We start from the raw sequence: 19,443 nt of genomic DNA, 5'->3' as shown, positions 1-19,443 counted from the left end.
AACCATTGTAGGGATGTGCATTGTTGGCTTGACTGCATTGTAAATATACCCCTTCTCAGCCCAAACGACAGCCGTGTCTATGTGGAATCGAAAGGGAGTTGCTTTTGGAGGAAGATAAAAATCGGGTTGCTAGAAATGTGAGGTTCGGCTGCTCTGGAATTTCCCATTTCAGACTACGGGGAAAGCAATAGGTACCAGATTAAGCAGGCGGCAGGTGAATACTTCCGAGCTGGGTGTTGGGGTGGATTAGATGCCAGTGGCACTCACCCCATGTAATTTAAAACGATAATTCTAACTTTTAAAAAAATCATCTGATAGGCGACAATGGGGCATGCCTTTAATTGTGTCCTATCCAGATTGCGTTGTGAATTAGAGTCGCCCCCCCACACATGCAGAGAAATTACTACGAGATTAAGCGGTTTGAGGGTTTGCGGCTTCAAAACTGCAATTCAAAGCGTCGGAGCTTCTAATCAACTGTGGTCCTGAAGTATTCGCCATGTGTAACAATTGTGACATTTAACGCCCCACATGAAGCTGGAAGGAAGGGGGTGGAAGTTATCGGGCGCTTCTTCTTTGGGTGCTGCGATACAGATTCACTACTGTACAGTCAGTGGAACACTTAGCACTGATTTTGTGGTAGCTGCCATTTTTAGTGTTAGCCTTTCCGGCTGTTCAAGTACCGGATGAGCATAAACTCCGCAGACTTCTTTTTTCCTAGCGGCCTTCAAAGAGGTAGATTCAGTGGTGTTTCAGGAAAACAAACTTCTCCACCCTAGTAGCGATGCTGAGTTCAACAGGACTTACTTTCTTCTAATAACTGTACTTAAGGAATGCAGTTGTACATAGGATTGCAGCCTAAATGAGTTTATGAGAAGACTCGCTGTTATTGCCTTACCCCATGTGCAAAAAATTCCCCGTGTATGTGTGTGTAAACTATCTTTAACAGTTCTTTGGGATATCAGTCTTCCTGTCAGTTAGCGTTCGTTTATTTATTCTCACTCCAGTGGTGCCTGGTGTTAGTAAAACTCTAAAATCCGTGCTCTGAACACACGCCCACTTCGTTCCTTTTTTAGCTAACAGGTTGTAGTGCTACTTGGAGATATCCTGGCAAAGTATATAATGGCGCTCTTGATTACACTGCGAAATGTTTGGTTAATGTTACAGAAACCAAACCGCGGGAATGACACTTACCAAGAGGAATTTTAAGATTGACTTGACTGGAACTAAATTCCATAAACTACCTTGTGCAGCTTGCATGCGGGATTCTTTTGCCAGTCTATAAAAACTGGAGATGGTGCGAATTATCATATAATGGTTTCCCCCCTGCAGCGTTGATGTTTGTTTAAGAGTTGGGGGTAGGAGAAAGGTAACATTAGGCAATTGGCTGACCTGCTCATATTGAGAAGCTAAACCTGCAAAGGAGTTGCCTTGTGCTGAAACGCGTGGGTTTTTTTCCGCGCAGAGCTTGGCTGAATAAATTTTTTTACATAATATTGTAGAGGAATATATTAAAGCTATAGTCTAAAAGGTGTAAGTTCTCAGGGGAACGGTGTACTAAACAGTAACCCCTCCCATCCTCAGCAATAAGTGTGTGGTAGTAAGTTCTATTGAAATCCATAGGACTCAAACTGCGATCCTAAACGCACTTTCCTGGGAGTAAGTAGCAAGATACTCAGTGGGGTTTACTTCTGAGAAGACGTGTGCAGAACTGCACTATTATCTCTTTAGACTCGGGAGTTTATAAGAACAGTTAAGCTCGGAACCTCTGCTGCACCCTAAACAAATAAATTGACCTAGACATATAAATTCTATTGATTTCGGTAGAAGACACGTCCAAATAAGAATATGTAGAATCCCAGTGACTCAAGGAAATTTGTCTCGAATCGAGTCATATTCTTATTCTGGCTGCTCTTCTGTTTAGGAACAGGAAAACAGGTGACTGTAAAACTGGAAGCAGCTTGGAACAATTATTCAACTAAAATGCTAAATTGTTCTTGTTTTCATCTAGATTCCTATATGTAAAAGAGAAAGGCGTGTCCTCTACTACGAAATTAGTGGGACCTAACCTTAGACCCTGCAGCTCCAATTCAATTCGGGGGAATCTCCAGGTGGATTGTTTGTCACCTGAACAGTTTATTGCGACCTGAGTTGAGTTGAGTTGACTAGTTGACTAGTTTTCCTAGGCAATAGCTTGCTTTAGCAGATGCATGAAGTGGAAGTACTATATAATTATTGGTGAATTCCAGAGAATTATTTGTTGTGAATTCCATAATTACTAGTGTTTGCTTCTGTAACTTGATCTGTTGCAATACTACACAGATTGAGGCTCTCAACAGCGTCTTGGAGGGAAGGCATCTTGGAGAAAAGCGGACCTCCTTTTGCTTACTTTGCAATTGTCCCTTGAAAATGCGGTTCTGGAACAATGCAGAGCAGCCCAAAGTATGATTAATTTCCAGTAAAAATTCATTTAATCGAATTAACAGTTCACAATAGTTCACGCAGTTCATACAGTTCGCCAAGTTTTACTTTTGCACGAAACCACTCAATTTATCATTATTTTAAGGAAGTTACCAAATCAGCATGGCTAAAATTTGTAATACTTCCATGGATAAAGTGAGGAGAGAGAAAACTTTTAAAAATCCTTTTTAAGGAAGTGTTACCTTGTTGGCGGGTTTGAAGACCTAGAGCTTTGTTCTGCAAAATGTTAGGTTAGGGAGGCAATCTCTTTCATTATTTCGGGAAGCCACTCCTTTTCTAAATAGCAGTTAACCTCTCTCCCTCCCCCCCAATCAAGTTCTTGCATCTGGGTCAATAGTAATTTTTTATGGACCCTGCTCTACTGGAATGCTGATGTTTGGTTATTGGGTCTGACAATTTCTGACTCCTTAGCGAATTCCACATCATGATGATGATTCCTATATAATGTGTGGGTTTCTGTGTATCATGGGGGAGGGTAGTTAAATTTATCAGAACTGTCAGAATGGAACAGAAGTGCAATTCAATTTCTTTTGATGTGAACTGCCAACCTGTTCGCCACCAGTTGATTTTCATTTATTTTCATTTAGATATTATTTTTATTCCACTCCTCATTCAAAAAAAGGCTCCCAGACAAAGACTTGCCATTTGAAAATACACAACACAAAAGGAAAATTGATTGGGAAGGAGAAGGAAATAAGCAAACTCAGATATAAGTGATTAGAACCTCTGCTGCTATGTTGATCCAATTGCATGTTCTTCATGTATCTTTCTCCCTGTATGTATGCATGCACATACATACCTGTGAACATATATGCATATATAATATATACAGTAATTTTTTTTGAAGAACATTGCCTTGGAATTCTCTCATTGCAGTTAGAATTGTTTTGCATTATATCACTTTATCATGTGTCAATTAAAATTCACATCCTTTCTTACTTTTGTGTGTGAGACCAGAAATATATTTGATGTCAGTTTTTGTTAGTTGTTGCAAAAGAATCTTTCTAGATTAGCTGGTGTATAGATATAGGAAAAGAGTTCGAATGACAGCAGGATAAATGTATTTGTTAACATTAAAAGAATGCAGGGGAAATTAGCACAATTTATCCTAAATCCATGCTTTCCCGTGGACACATTAATCAACAGCAACTTTTATATTCTGTTTTTAATAAATCAGATTAGTGTTGTTGAAAAGTGCTAAAAAGAAGTTCCACAATTGCATTAGTTCTCCTCGCCTTGTTTAGTGATGAGAAATCGCTTTTGGAGGCGTGCATTTTGTCCATACGTCCTACGTCCGAGACACGGTAATTCTGTCAGAAGCCAGAGGCTATACATTATATTAAATCAGAATAGAAAAAGAAAATAATTTACTTCGGCAGGGCAGTTATGCTTGTAAAGTAAGAATTCCAGTTCTTATAACTGCTGTTTTGATATGAAGAAAATAAATATCCATACTTTTGATTTTCAAAAGAGCGCATTGATAAATATGGGTTTCCTGGCAACGTGAGTCCTGGTCCTGAAGAGTGACAGGTTCGTCCAGATACCTTAGATTCAAACTTAGATCCCCGATCTTTATATACTCGAAAGTGAGAAAGCTGGTGATGACAATATGCTGGTTTGCTTTAATTACTGCATCACAAGACCAACGGTGAGGAAGAGTATGATTTTTAAAAAAATTGTAGAGAAGAAAGTTAACGATAATCCAGAAAAAAACAAACCACCAGCGTCTTTCTAGCTGAAACAGGCGAAGGCAAGAGAGGGCAGGGGAGAGCACTATGGCAGGACACCAAGGTTTCATTGGGTGGCTGGGAAGAATTTGGAGAAGCTGGCAAACAATGTTTTGGGCACGAATATAATGTTCTTGCTTTGAATCTGTCAAGGTTGAAGTTTAGGTTTCAGACGAGTTTTCCAGCGTGGGAAAGATATTACCTTGACGGTTTTGCCAAGGCTTGGGGGGGGGGAACCTTCCTGCTTTGAATCTCTTGCCCCGTCCGCGTCCCCCTCCCCGCCGCTTCTATTCTTCCATGCAGCTGGGCTCCTCCAACAATTGTATCCCTTCAGAAGATTTGCCTTCTCCGCCAGATGTCCAGATCTCAATTATTTTCAGCACATTTTAATCAGCCCGGCCTCCGATAAAGACCTAATTAAAGAGCCCTCGCTATCAGAGGGCTGGTTCAGAACTCAGCCCCCTTATCGCATTCCTGAAGCTGTGGGTCAGGCAACACCGGGAAATGTGGCCAAAACATCATTCTGCTCCGAGTCGAATTGTGAAGGTCACCCAATAAAGTTGCACGCTGGGCCAAGAGTAACGAACAGATCTGAAGTGTCAATGCTTCGGGGAAAGTTGAAAAGGAAAGAGGAGGGAGAAAGGGAGGAGGCAAACCTTTGCTTTGTGGGTTATGAGCGGAGATAAAGAAGCCCGGGACAGCTGCAGCAGGGAAGTGCAAGGGTTGGGCACCGGCTGTCAACGCCGTCCGTGCGCCGGGGGAAGAAAAGGAAGGCTGCGCGCAACAGAACGCGCCAGGCGCACGCAGCAGCCTTGGAGAGGCGCTTCCCGCTCCCTGCTCCACCGCTGGCCAACTGGCAAGGGGAAAACAGTGCTGGGTACCTTCCCTCGCTTCTTGTGGAGGGAACTCTCTGCCTCGCCCTTTAGGCCCAAACATTTTTGCGCCCCTGTGGCAGGGATAGGGGTGGAGAAGGGCAGTTACCAAAAGCGCTTCAGGAAAGCGCGTTTTCCAGAGAGGACAGGATAAGAATGCAGCCCATTCCATATCACTGTAAACACTGTGATTTAAGCCCGTTTACATTCAGATCTAGGATATACTGGAGCTGCAGCGCTATGCGCACTTGCTCGAGAGTAAGCCCCATTGAGCACAGTGGCTCCTGCTTTCGAGAAAACGGTTGCTGAGGAAATATCGTGCTACAAAGAAACTTGCTTCCAACTAGGCGGCCTTTAGACTCATTTCAGCAGAAATAAGTTCAGGATCGGGACCGGCTTTTAGTCCTGCTGACTTCAGTGGAAACCGGTCGATTCAAATCTAGCTATTTCACTGTAAAATCTACCTCACTGTAAAAGTTTGCAAGAATAGGAGGCACTGCAAACGTTTTCTGCCGGAAGCAGGTACTCCAATCTACTTTATGCTGAGACCCTAAAGCAGAAAAGTTGCAATCCGCGTAGATAATTTTCTTCTGGATCAGCGCCATTGGCATCAATGTGGCACTCCAGGAGGCCAGCACAACTGTACTTTAGGACAAGAGCTTAATTCTACGATCCAATCATTGTTTTCTAGAGCCAAGTTCCGTTAAAAGCCGTGAGATTTACTTCTTAAGTAAATGCCTTCACGTTCCGGGTCTTATTTACACTAAAACAAAAGGTCCCGGTACTCCGCTTACCTAAATTTGTAAATATTAACACAAGTTCCGTTCCAATCGGTACGTAGAACGGTTCACAGGCAGAATAAACCAATGCGGGTGGCTTCCAGATTTCATCCAATGAATTTCAATGGGTTTTCACTGTCAAGGATGGTTGAAGCGTGGGCAAGTTTACCAGGGATCACGTTTAGGAAATCCATAGTACTTCTGAGTAAACATGCTAAGGATGTTTGTTCTCAGTACACAGATATGTGTTTAGCAACAGAGGTCTAAATTGTCTTCTACCAGAACCTTCTTTGTTTTATGTGTTTCTGCTTTTATTTGGGTTTTCACTGAGGGATCTGGAAGAATTTCCCTTTCGCCCTTCTCTCCGAGTTCTGTCACATTCTGTCTAACATCCATCATGATCTCCCCCGATCTACTGCTTATTGAAAGAACGGTGACTCCGTCAGGAGTCCGCCAGATGCATCTAGCGAAGTAGGCTGTTGCCCTAGGAAAGCTCACAGAAAAGTGTGCAGCGGTGCTTGCTCTCTCTGCGTGCCTTGCACAATCTTGCCTGCCCCCCTGCCGCCAGTTTGGTGTTCTCGAAATAAACGGTGATCTTGAAAGAGGGCGGGGCGGGGCGGGGGTTTGAGAAGACGCTAGTCTTTAAGTATACCTAAGAACTTTGCAAGCACAGAGTTTAAAATATATTTCTAAGTCAACATAACGTGTGGTTGGGAAACCAAGGGTAGATCTCGTAAGGGCTACACTAAACATTCTTTGGTCTTGGGGTAAATGCTGATGAGCCGAGAAGCCTCAAAGATAATATTACTTTGTAATTACTTTTTAGCTGAAGTTGTTTAACTGGCTCCAAGTAATTAATGAAAGTTGGTGTCCAAACGCCTGATTTACGATTCGGTGTCACCCTGAGGTCACTAGAGGCGATCCGTTTCCATCTGAATTCACTCCGGTTTTTTTTTAAATAGGCTGTTTATTATTATTTGAGCGAGCAATTTTCGCTTAAAGTAGGAGGCTATTTTTCATTTAACGGCCTGCCATTTTTATTGCAGGCTCTTCAGAAAGTTAATCTTATAAAATAAGTGAGAAGTTAAGAGAGAACGAGATTAAAGGGTACCTTTTACATGTGAAACGGCAGACTAGTTTGCTCAACAGACGGGGGACTTTCTCTTAAATATGAGGAAGAATTAATGAAAGCATCGCTCACTGCGAGAAGCGACCGGCCTGCCCTTTCCAGGCGTAGCCAAAACGCCTGACTCCTAATTTCCCACCGAAGCATCGATCCCAGGCTTGACTAGTCTTGACAACAACCTTTGAGCCTCGCCATCCCAACAGCCTACTTGGCACCTAGATTCCCAAACACAAGTCATTTCCAAGTAAACAAACTTATGATCTCGTTATGACTTGGCAGCAAGTCACATTGAGATCAACGTTAAAAAAAAGGGGGCTTGGAACTGTAAGATTCTCCCCCCTGCCCACAGCTCCTGCAGCACGTGCCTGAGAGCCTCCTACTCAGTCCTCCTTGCTCCCAGAGAGAAGCGGCGCTGCCGTCATTTTACAAAAAGAGAACTGAGGCACATCGTGGGGAAAGTAATTAGACGTGCGCCTCGGATGTTAATGGATCTCTTAACGCCCAATGATTCCCCTCAGCAGTTCTTGGCCACCAGCAGCCTGTGTGCTGATGTTTATGGAAAGAAAGAGTTACCTTCCACTAGGCCGAGCTCGGATGCTAATTCAGGAATTAAGGAATGACGGAGAAAGTGACGCAAACGGCCCCAAAGACCAGATTTAGAATGGACTCTCGCCACAGTCATAAACACAGAGAGAACTATTTTGGTCACGCCGTGGGTTTATCTGGGTTCATTGAGCAGGCTCTCTCTTCCCGAAGGAAGGAGCCACCAGCGGGGGCTTCAGGTTTTCGACGCCTGCCTGCCCCGGGTGGGGACATTCTTGCAGGAAGCCGCTTCATGAGAAAGTTCAAGGGCAGGCGATTCAACTCCTGGTTCTTGACAATGTTGTTCTCTTGGCAGGTTACGGCACGGTGGCGTTTGATGGAACTCCAAGTTATGGCCACACCCCCTCTCACCACGCAGCGCAGTTTACAAACCACTCCTTCAAGCACGAGGATCCCATCGTCCAGCAGACCTCTCTAGGTAACTACTTAGGCTTCTAGGAACCAAACGGAAGTAGTTTTGAGACAAATAAGTAGCGAACAGGTTAGTGGTACTGATAATCATGATCAGGATGGCAGTGGTCTGCCCTTATGTGTACCCATAAAAACTCTGCTGCTGTTCAAAACACCTTCTCAGAGATTATACCATTGATAATGGAACAAAAATGTGGTCCTGTGCACATAAAAGTACATTAATAATAGCCTAGACAAGTGTAGATTTTCTGAAGCTCATATGACTTCAATAGTGCAAACCTAGGCCTGACTGCTCCTAAGTGTCTCAATGAGTTGAGTGGGATTTATTCCAGTTTAAGAGTGGAACAACCAGCATGGAATACAGTAAGGATTACTGTAACTTTTACACACACACACACGCACACACACACGCTTATGGACAAAAATCTAAGCCCTCTCGTGCCTAAGTGGACACTTCTAGTTTGTGTGACTGAATTATATTACTGGCTGGTCATTATTGTGATATTATTGACTAAATATTCAGGGCATAAAGCAGTCAAAATCAAGCAGATCCCATTGAAACTATATTGGGATTTCAAGCTTGATAGTGCCCTTTGTTTGGATGATGCTCTTAGCATTTACAAAAGGTGTTTCAAATGTTGGAAGTCTTAATGCTACAATCCTGTACACAATTACCTGGGAGCAATTCCTAATAAAGTCATATTCAGGACAGCCATATGAAGTTGGCCAGTATTACTGCATACACCAGAGCATGGGTAGGTAAACTAAGGCCTGGTGGCCAGATCTGGCCCAATCGCTTTCTAAATCCAGCCCGTGGACAGTCCAGGAATCAGCGTGTTTTTACATGAGTAGAATGTGTCCTTTTATTTAAAATGCATCTCTGGGTTTTTTGTGGGGCATAGGAATTTGCTCATTCTCCCCCCCCCAAAAAAAATATAGTCTGGCAACCCACAAGGTCTGAGGGACAGTGGACCGGCCCCCTTCAGAAAAAGTTTGCTGACCCCTGCACCAGAGTAATCGTGCTGCATACAAAAAGTCACAAATTTAATCTTTGGCTTGCTTCTGTAGGTAGAGATGGGAAATGCTCCTTCTCTGAAATCCTGGAGAACACTGCCAGTCAATGTAGTGTTATAGGCAATACTGAACTAGATGAATAAATTATCTGAATTGGTATAGGGCAGCTTCCTATGGTCTTACTTCCATGTGACAAATGGGAGGCTGAGAAAAAAGCACTTTGCAGGTTTATGGTTGAAGGGAGATTTGAAGGTTTTCTCATCCGATAGCTCTCACAGAACTGGGGATCCAATGGAACACTTGCAAAAACAAAGTGTTTGCCTGTTTTCCGTAAGATTTTTGTCAACGGCTACACAGCTTAGAAATAACTATAGGCATGTTCTACTCAATGATGAAATATCTACTGAAAATTGAAATAATTATCTGTTCCAAATTATTGGAGACTCAGGTGCCCCCTTCCCCCATCGACCCCTGAGCATGAGAAAAAGCCCTTCCTCTAGCTTAACAGGACGTGACATTAACCCTTCTGAGCATGGAAATCAGTAACTTCTCTATGGTTTGTCTGCAGGTGACCAGCAATATTCGGTGCCTCCTCCTGTTTATGGCTGCCACACCCCGACGGACAGTTGCACGGGCAGCCAGGCTTTGCTCCTGAGGACCCCATACAACAGGTGTGAAGCCTTTAGTTCTGGTCTCTTCATCTTCCAGTTCTCTTGTGTACAGTTCACCTCCCACATATTGGCAAAACAGCTTTATTGTTGGTGCAAATGCCTCCAAAGTTGAATTGCTGTCCTGTACCTCCTCCTTTCTTCTTCACCCCACCAGACTTTATTTATACAAAACTCTCATATTTAGGCCTCCAATAACATGAGGAACATCTCACTTTAGCATGTCTCTAATTCTCCTTTCAGAGAATTAAAGTTGACAAAATATAGCCCTAAATATTAAAATGCAAGGACAGAAAACCGTGTTGCTCTTAGATGCTCATATTTGTTTGTTATTAAAAATATGTGTGATGTGGCAATGTTATTGGAAGGTACATTGGATAGCACCTAGCCCAAGCCCCTTGATTAAGGCAGGATCTGCAATGCCTTTCCTGACCAGAATCCCTGACAGACTGTCCTCCAGCATTTGCTTTAAGCACCTCCAGGGAAGAAGAGCCCATCACAACTGGAGGCAGACTCATCCACTATGGAACAGCCTTTTGCAGTTAGAAAGTGTCTCCTAATGTTTGGCCAAAATCTATTCCCTTTTGGTTTCTACCCTTGATTCTAGGGTGGTAGATAAATGAAACAAACACCTATTTTTGTTATTTTAAATTACTCCACTCTTGTTGCAATTTTTTAAAAATTAAATTCATAGATTTCTATCCCACCTTTCCTTCCAACAAACCCATTCAATTCTCATTGAAAGGATTTTGTGACTCTAGGCCCATATTTGTTAACAGTGGCTATCATTTAAAGTGGATTTAGTCTTGATAATACAATGCAGCAAAAGCAAAAAAAAAAATCTTGTTGCACTTAAAGATGAATAAATTTATGGTAGCCCAAGCTTTCATGTCCCAATTAACCAGCCAACCTCTTCAGTTTAAAAATATGGTTTCTGACACAAAATGGGTGTGTTTTGTATAGAGCATTAATTACTTGTATTTGGTGCTAAGCCTGGAACAACTGGGTTTATTCTGTGTTTCATCCAAGGCCTTGTATCTTGTCCTCTGATAAAGTTGTATTCAGATCTAGAAAGGAACTCGACCCTTTTCTCACAGTCCAGTTTACTAGGACCTTGGAAGCAAGTTCAGTTTAGGGTCCACTGAAGTTTATGGGACCAATGTGGCCGGACACAGAAGTATTACTCAATTTAACTGTGCTGGGTGCCTGGTCTGTCCGTGATATGGAAAATTAAGGCGCTCGTTCATTTGTTAATTAGTAAGCCGAAGGAAATGATGCGCTCCTTAATTTTTCTCCATTCTGGTCTGTGGCAAAAGTCCATCTCTCTGACAGAAAGGAGGAAGGGAGTTACCCGGGTGTGTTCCTTTCCACCACTGCAGAATGGCAGGACCAAATAGGAGCCACTTCAAAATGTCAAGGCGTCCCTGAGATAGGCAGCATTCCGGAATTCTGGGGATGTAAAGTTTAATCAGCGCAAACGGCCTCTTACTAGAGATGGATACCAACTGTGAGAAAAAAAGACCAAACTGCGGGGTTTCACAGCAAAATAATATTCTCATTTTTTCAAAGTCGGATGCGGGATGCAGTACCTGAAATAACATCACTACAGGAGATGTTGGTAGTTAATAAGCTTTTTCTTTCCCCTCTCCTTTCCCTGCCGATGGGGGAACCGAGGTTGAAAATGTAACTCGCTCAAGGCCATCCACACTGTGTTGATTTTAAACAAAACCTTCCCTTTCCATTCTATCCGGGCTTAGCTTTGTGGCCTGTCCAGCAGGCGTTTAAAAAACAAAACAACCCCCATCTGCTACCCTTTGCCTTGGGACCGGTAGCTCTTGCCCTTTGCTTTGAAGCGATGGTGGAGCGGGCCCGGGGCCGAGGGGAGAAGAGCGAAGCACCTTTTAAGTTTGTTTTGAGCTTGTTTAGGAGCCCGAACAAAACCCTCCACTCCGCTCTCTCCCACCTATGCTTCAACTTTTGGTGAACTTGGAACCAGTCCCATGTCTAGGGAGCTGCTAAGAAACGTGCGGCGCAAAAACAATGTACTCCTGCAAAGGCGAGCGGCGCGGACTTTCGTTCTAACTCTACAGATTGATATTGTGCCGCTCAGTTCTAGAAGCCCCTTTGCTAGTGAGCCTGACTTGAAGTAACTGAAGGAGGAGACGCGGGAAAAAGGGATGCAGGGATCGGATGGATGGAGAGAGAGAGAGATGTTGCACAGGAATAACCGTGGGGAGCAAATCTCCTCTGCGCAATGCGCCCCTCTGTGGGACACCACGATTTCTTTCTTTGCTGGGTGTGTTTAGCAGTCAGTTCCACTGTTTCTAAAGGAGACTGCTCCCAAGTCTGCCTGCGTCGGGTAACCTCCTGAACATGGTTCCAGTAAATCGGGGCTGCGGAGACTCCTGTGCCTCTTACATTATTTCAGATCAGGGCAGATCAAAGGTCTCCGCCCCGCGAAACCCCACAAGGGTTCTGTAAGGAGGGCCAAGGTGGGGCGAGGAGGGGAGCGCGGACCTGAGCGCCTCTCCACCTTCGGAGGTGTTGCTGTGCAGGAGTCGTGGAGCCGAGCGTTGCGCTTGCTTCATTAAGCTTAATGAGTGAGATCCGAGTGGAGCAGGGCTGGGGTGTCAGCCGTTAGCGGAACCGAACAAAGTATCCTCTAGGCTCTGTTTGTCGCTCACCGGTCGGTGCCAGAAGCAATGCGGCAGCAAACGAAGCGGAAAGGGATGCATTGTGTAGCCAAGACTTCGGCTCTAATAGGCTCCCTAGATTCTATGTCCCATTCATTATTGTCGGATTAAGGGTAGCTCTTTTCTGCCCAAGTAATGCATCTCTCACCTGATTGGCCTCGCACATAGTCCGCGCGGTTTTCTGCTTCAGGTTGCCCAAGAGTTTCTTGCAGAACCATGATTTGCTGACTTCAAAGGCCTCGATATGGCATCAGCCTTCTGCAAACTACTTTCTTCATAAGCTGGCCTTCCGGTTGGATTGGTTGAGGGGCCGCCACCTCTCTCCCCTTGCTTACACCCCGGTACTACAAGTCAAGATGGTGCTCCATAGGAACCACTTCGATGGGACTTACTATTTCAAACCAAATATGCATGTTATCAAAATGCCTCTACCACCTTAACCTACTTCTTCATCCATTTGAGAATTTGTTTAGTTTTGCCTTCCCATTGTGGTAGATATGAAGATACTCAGTATGAAAACCGAGGAGCAGTGGCGTAGCGTGGGGGGTGCAGGGGGCCCCGGCCACACTGGGCGCAACATCTGGGGGTTAGGGAGCACAAATCCACGGGTTAGGGGGCGCAAATTACTTGCCTTGCCCCGGGTGCTGACAACCCACGCTACGCCACTGCTGAGGAGCAAACTCTGAGAAACTGAAATGACTACATTTCTCAAGGATACTATCTTTGGAAGCACAATTAATAATATTTAATGACTGGCTGGCAAGACATTCACTCACTGAGCACAATTCCTGTCAGTGACCACAGTAACTTGTTTATGAAAAAATAAGAATACTTCATTCTGCTGACTTAATAACAGCTAGAATTTCAATAAGACAACTTTTGTTGTTTGAGAGATAGTAGTCCTGTTGATCAAAGTGGGTAGTAAGCCTTCTGAGCTACACAGCAGTCCTCTTTGGACAGAACCACCCTCCTAATGGAAAACTCATCGATGCCAAGACACTGCAGAATGCCCAATAGCAAAGTACAGGCTCCAGAAGATTTGGTTCCTAAGCAAGGAAGTGGTGTGCTTCCACTCACTTACATCATATCCTTACTCTGATGCTTCCATTATTTCCATTTTGAAGGCCGTGACATAACAAATAGCAGTACATTTTGAAGTGCAGGAGCTTCTTATGACAGTTCCCACAGCCACGCTCCCTGAGGAAAATGCAAAAATGCAGCAGCTTATTGATACACCTCCACCCCACCAAAGAGCAACAGTACATGTGTGTGTGTGTACTGGTTTGTGTGTTGGATTTGGGCTGGAGAGACCTAGGTTCACATCTCCATTCAGACATCAAACTCACTGAGTGAACTTGAGCTAGTTACTGGGTGAGCCTTTCCAGTCTGTCCTCCACCCTCCCCCCCAAAAAAAACCCCTTACAAATCTGGCAAATGAAGTCCTGGCATATTACACCACTGCTCTTTCTATGCAGAGAAGTATCAGAGCTTTGCTCCCCTGTGTTCCTGCTCCACTATACCAGTGGGCATGACAGCTCTGTGCATATGTTGCTAAGAAGCAGGAAATGGGGATACCATAGCTTTGTATGTGCATCTGCACATGTGGAGCCCTAGTACTGTGGACAAGGACCTGTTTAAAAATCTGATCTTTAGAGCCCCAATTTATACCATTTTTTGTTTGTTTCTGAGGTTTAAAATATCATTTACAGTGTGTTTCCATAACTTTATTTGCAACTGTGGACTAAACATTATTTAACGCTGATGTTCTCATAATTCTGACAAAGCAACCAGATTATGTACTAAGCAGATACGTTTTGCAGTTTATAACATGAGCATAGCTGTTCAAATCTGTATCACGCAGTGTCCCTCCATTTAACAGCTTGATCCATCCATGGCCAAAGAAACAACTTCTAAAAACAGTTCCGTCAAAGCACCCAGAAGCATAGGGTGAAAGTACTTTTGTACTTTTCAGTAACTATCAAAAAGCCATAGCACTTACTGACTTGGTTAGCACTTTAATAAAGCTGCTGGAAGGTGTTGAGTTGTGCTGCTGCAGATGCACCATGCCGTTTTCTCTCTCCCTTTTCAAGGAAGCTTTATTTCCAATCTGTGCATGTCCCTAGCTTCCTACCGGAATCCTATAACTTTTCACAGTACAAATATTATGGTGGACTTTTTGTGTGTGTGTCCTGCTTTTGTTTTAGTAAATGTTTCTTCTTTGTAGCAAGAACAGTTGCCAGGATAGCTCCTTTATCTATGAGTGTGTATACACACTGTGTGATAACGTGCAGCCAGTGCTGGATGCAGGTGCCTTTTTGGAGTGCTGTATGCATGACATCATCCCAATGCCATCCCCATCCTGCACTATTTGCCAATCCAAAGCAAATTTTGCTGAAACTGTTGTAATCTGCTTTGTGCCTAGCATGCACTTCTCAAGCGCTTGCTGCAGATGTGTGTACAGAGGAGAGTGCTTTGTCAGGTCACCTCCTACTGGGGCAGACCTACTGACATTGCAGGGCTGTGCCACCCCCCCTCACCATGTTTAACTTGTCAATGAACGAAATAAGTAAAACAGGAAACAGTACAGTGACTTACTCACCTCTGTATACTTCTGAATACCAGTGTATCAGCACACCAGTTTCCACCTCTCTCTTTTGAAAGGGCAAAAAGTATCTGAACTCAGCGAACATACTAATTGAGGAGAGGGGTCTAGAGAACACCAGTGTGCACTAGTTGGAAAACATGCCCACCGGTGTGCATAGACAACACAGATATTAGCTGCCGCCTTAGAGGAAGTTATTGTGTACAATTGCAAACCGTTACGTACAAAAGCACACTGTGAAGAAACAAGCCCTTATGTCTGAAAGGCTACGTGTATACACAGTTTATGAATTGAACTGAGCGAGTCTGAAAAACTTGCATGGGATTATGCTGAATGATTGAAATATTTGAAAAGGGGAATTTGCCCAAATACAGCTTCTTCTGTCATAGCAGAACTGTTAAGTAGGAAAGCTGTATCTGGAAAAAAATATTCATTCCTTCTGTATAACCCTTAACAGACAGGAATCTCCTCATTGTTGACTTGGCAACCCTAGCTGCAACATACCGGTAATATCTGTTTTTCAAGAACGTTGTGTTGGTGTTTGATGGTCAGGCGCAGAAGGCAAAGAAACACCGACTCCAAACATGCATTAGATATCCAACAGTTGCGGATCTATTAAAATGACATTGTGAACTTTTCTGTATCAGTTTGATGCAGTTTGATGTAGTAAACATGTTTAATGCTGAAAATTTACTATGAGTCACACTTACAAAGACTTTAAGAGTGGAGGAGTCGCAGCGCAGATTATAGCTCTTTCTGCACCAAGGTCAAGAACTCGTAGGCAGCAGTACAGGCCAAAACAAACTCTATATGATCTACTACTGGTTTCCTTTTAAGTATCCCCCTTTTTTTGCTTAAAGTTAACTTCCTTTTATTTCACTCCAACTGACATTAATCCCTGTTGTATGAATGTCTTCCCCTCCCCCTACTTCATTTTCAATACATCTCTGGAAGGGAAGACTGACTTTTGTAGTACTTTCTTTGCAGTGGCTTAGGAGGTTCAGTTCATAATAATTGAAACAATCCAATTATTTCCAATTAGTTCTAGTACTTCAGACTCATTTAAAGCAGATATTTGAATAGATTCATTGGTTCAAAAAACGTATTCTATTGCATGTTGATATGTAAGCCAATTTTAATGAGATTTGAATATTGTTGTGTGCCATCCCAATCTATGTGTGGCGCAAGATTCCAGGGGTTGCAGGCACTGACCCAGAGTTCGGTTTCCTGGTAATGAGGGACAGTGGAGACTGTGGTGTCTTTATGATATATGGTTTATTTACACATATATTCAACCTGAGTCTACAATGGAGGGGTTCACAGCATTAATGCCCCAAGAAGATCTTGTGTCTCCCATAGTCACAGCCTTGGATTCAAGCAGATATCAAGTATGTCTCTCCCTCTCAGGCTTCTGCCTGCCTCCTGCTTCTAGCCCAGCTCTCTCTCACAAAACTCTGGCTTTTGTCCTTCTAACTACCAGCCAGTTGAGGGAGGGGAGGCCTAGGTACTCCACAAAAGCATAATTAATGTATAGAACTCACCTCTATTTAATTTGGTGGCAACTGTTAGGTTAGATGGCTTTGAAAGGCAGTTAGACTGATTTTGCTCCATGAGTCTTTCTATCAATGGTTATTAGTTATGATGGCTACCTGGAACCTGCTTGTTCATAAGCAACAGTTTGAGATGTATTGCCTTCCTTCATGACTTATTTGTGGTTTCCCAGTGGGTATCTGGTTAGCCTCTGTGGGAAGCTGTATGGTGGACTAAATGGATCCCTGCTTTGATCTAGCAGGCTTCTGCTTAGGTTCTTAAGATACTGCAACCTGTGCCTGAGTTCAAAAATTGTCCTGATTTCTAAATCCTTTTGGCAATTGCCTTCTCCTGTATCTACATATATAAAAATGGGTTTTTCATTCAAGCAAAAATTGCATATGGTCTGGCTACTCCTGTCACTACAGCACTGCAAGATGAAAACGCTGCCCTAGCAGAAATCTCCATTCAGCGTAACTCATAAAAATATACATACAAGTCATTTCAGGGCCTGGACCTGGCAACCTGAGTGGCTTTCTGCTGGTGACAAGATGAGTAAGTATATTACTTGATGAAAAAGCAAATGAAGGAAAAAAAGGAGATCTTGTGGAGGAGGCCCTTATAAATGAACTGTCAAATGAAATAAAGTTAAAGGAAAATCTCCTGCTGTAAATGCAGAGGTCTGGCGCTTCTAATAAAAATCAGGGCCCTGGAGGAATTAATTACATCAGCATTACAGGAAGAATTCATGGAATTGCAAAATGTAGTGGCACAGACCAGCACGAGCTGCTGTTGCAAATGGGGAAACTGCAGGAGAGTCTTAACAATTTCTGAGCTGATATGCAGGACATTGTAGTCACATAATAGCAGTTTAGACACTCTCATGAATAATAGTATTCAGTGGTAATGACAAATGATATTACACATACTTCGCAGCTGAAGTCATTTAACTTTATTTCTTTGCTTCTAAGGGTGTATATTAAAAGTGGTCCAGTGAAATCTGAAGAGAAAATGGTATAAAAAATATATTTGAGTGAAATTAGTTCTAATTAAATTTAGAAAGGTTTGCCGATTTATAGTGGTGTGTGTATCTATCTATCTCTACCTCTATCTATCTGTATCTCAAAATTCACAGTGAATGGCCAGCACACCAAGACTTTCCCCAGAATAATGTTTTCTGATAACAAAGAACAGGGGCAAATGGATGCCTGATAGCAGAGCAGGGCTATGTGCAGGTTGCAAGAAAGCCTTGGGGTGTCTGATATGGCCCTGGGGCTTTATGTCTTCTTACCCCTGATGCAAGTATGAAAGAGAATCAAGGAAGGTAACTGCTTTTCCTTCACCAGGAAGGTTCCTTTAGCAACTTGTAAGAAAGTTGATATTAGCTGCTTGTTGTTGTTGTTGTTCAGTCGTTTAGTCGTATCCGACTCTTCGTGACCCCATGGACCAGAGCACGCCAGGCACTCCTGTCTTCCACTGCCTCCCGCAGTTTGGTCAAACTCATGCTGGTAGCTTTGAGAACACTATCCAACCATCTCGTCCTCTGTTGTCCCCTTCTCCTTGTGCTCTCAATCTTTCCTAACATCAGGGTCTTTTGCAGGGAGTCTTCTCTTCTCATGAGGTAGCCAAAGTACTTTTCTCCTAAGAGCTCCAAGGAAATGGGAGCATTTTCATGTAATAATTAGTCCTCTGAAAGAACTATGCAGTAACAGGAGTACCAGCGTGGCCCTGCGACTGTGGGTAACTGGGTCTGTGGGTGCCCATGCAGCATGCATGACCATAGAACCAAAATTTGTAGGTGAGTAATTTTGTGGGTGCTTGGGCACCAGGGCCTCAGGGAGTTGGCACCTATATGCAGTAAGTATTTGCTTGGATCACTACAGTACTAACCTGCTGTTATGGGGTGGAAGTGTCCAATGACAATCATGTAATGGGTCTTGCAGCTATTTTAGTTCTCCTTTTTTAAAATAGAAACATTTACATACCACCTCACGTCAGTGCTCAAAGAATAGTCACCAGATATTATATTAATAACATTAAGGTGATGTTGTCTAAGAATGTTTTAATAATAAAAAATTGAAACAATAAAAAGCATTTGTGTTCACAAACTTCATAACTGGTGGAGCTCAGTTTGAAGTTCAGGTTCTTATGGTTTTTTTTTTACTTGGAGTCAAGTTACTTTATGAAGCAATATTAATCACCTATCCCTATAGCTGTTTCAGTTAATTAACTATTGCAGTCTTCACTGAAGAGTAAAAAAATATAGGTGGAACTGAGCTAACAAGCCCCATCAGCGAAAGCCCTACAGAAGGCCTTCTGCTTGCATTATAGGGCTTTCCTTCCTCTCCTCCTCCACACCCCCACACCCCTAAAAGTTGATGAGGAGGGATCCTGGAGAACCCCCGAGAACATCACATGGGGAAGGAGAGGGGGGTTCAGATCAAAAGAGCGTGATGCTGAATTCCACCCCAGCTCCCCCAAAGCAATAATTTGCTGTTATGGGTCTATAAATACTGTAAATTAATTGCATGTAATGTTTTTCGTCTTTGCAGAACTAATTTTGTTATATCATATTTTATGGACATTTTAAAAACACTATAAGGGAAGTATTCAACTAAGTGTTACTCTGAGTAGACCCACTGAAATTGATGACCTTAGTCTTGTTCATTAATTTCAGTGAGTCTATTCTAAATAAAACTTAGTTGAATGCTACCCTGGAAATAGTATGATATATTCTCCTCTGATATTCTCCTCTTTTTTTATTCTTTTCTTTCTTTTTAATTCAGCCTTACAGATAAGCACCATGTTGGCAAAGCAATAAATTACTTTAAACTGCTTTACCTTTATTTTTGAAATGTTTTTTTTTTTTTAAGAAGAAAATAAGAATATTGCTTCTCAGTTGAAACAAATTATTTGAACTGGATCACATAACTTTAGATC

The 19,443-nt window shown here is 43.0% G+C and overlaps 1 protein-coding gene across 3 annotated transcripts in view; it reads left to right on the top strand.

The window, feature by feature from the left end:
* The window catches only part of WT1 (WT1 transcription factor), a 47,580-nt gene that overhangs the window by 1,388 nt on the left and 26,749 nt on the right, over positions 1-19,443 (top strand). For all 3 annotated transcript variants that reach the window (XM_082209177.1, XM_082209176.1, XM_082209175.1), the window contains exons 2-3: positions 7,881-8,003; positions 9,579-9,681. In XM_082209177.1, the coding sequence (XP_082065303.1) occupies positions 7,881-8,003; positions 9,579-9,681 (226 nt within the window). The remainder of the gene's footprint in view (positions 1-7,880; positions 8,004-9,578; positions 9,682-19,443) is intronic.

The sequence above is a fragment of the Podarcis vaucheri genome, assembly GCF_965113315.1.
Source record: "Podarcis vaucheri genome assembly, chromosome: 1".
Lineage (NCBI taxonomy): Eukaryota > Metazoa > Chordata > Lepidosauria > Squamata > Lacertidae > Podarcis > Podarcis vaucheri.
The sequence above is the reverse complement of the archived record's forward strand: the minus strand, read 5'-3'. Positions and strand labels throughout refer to the sequence as shown.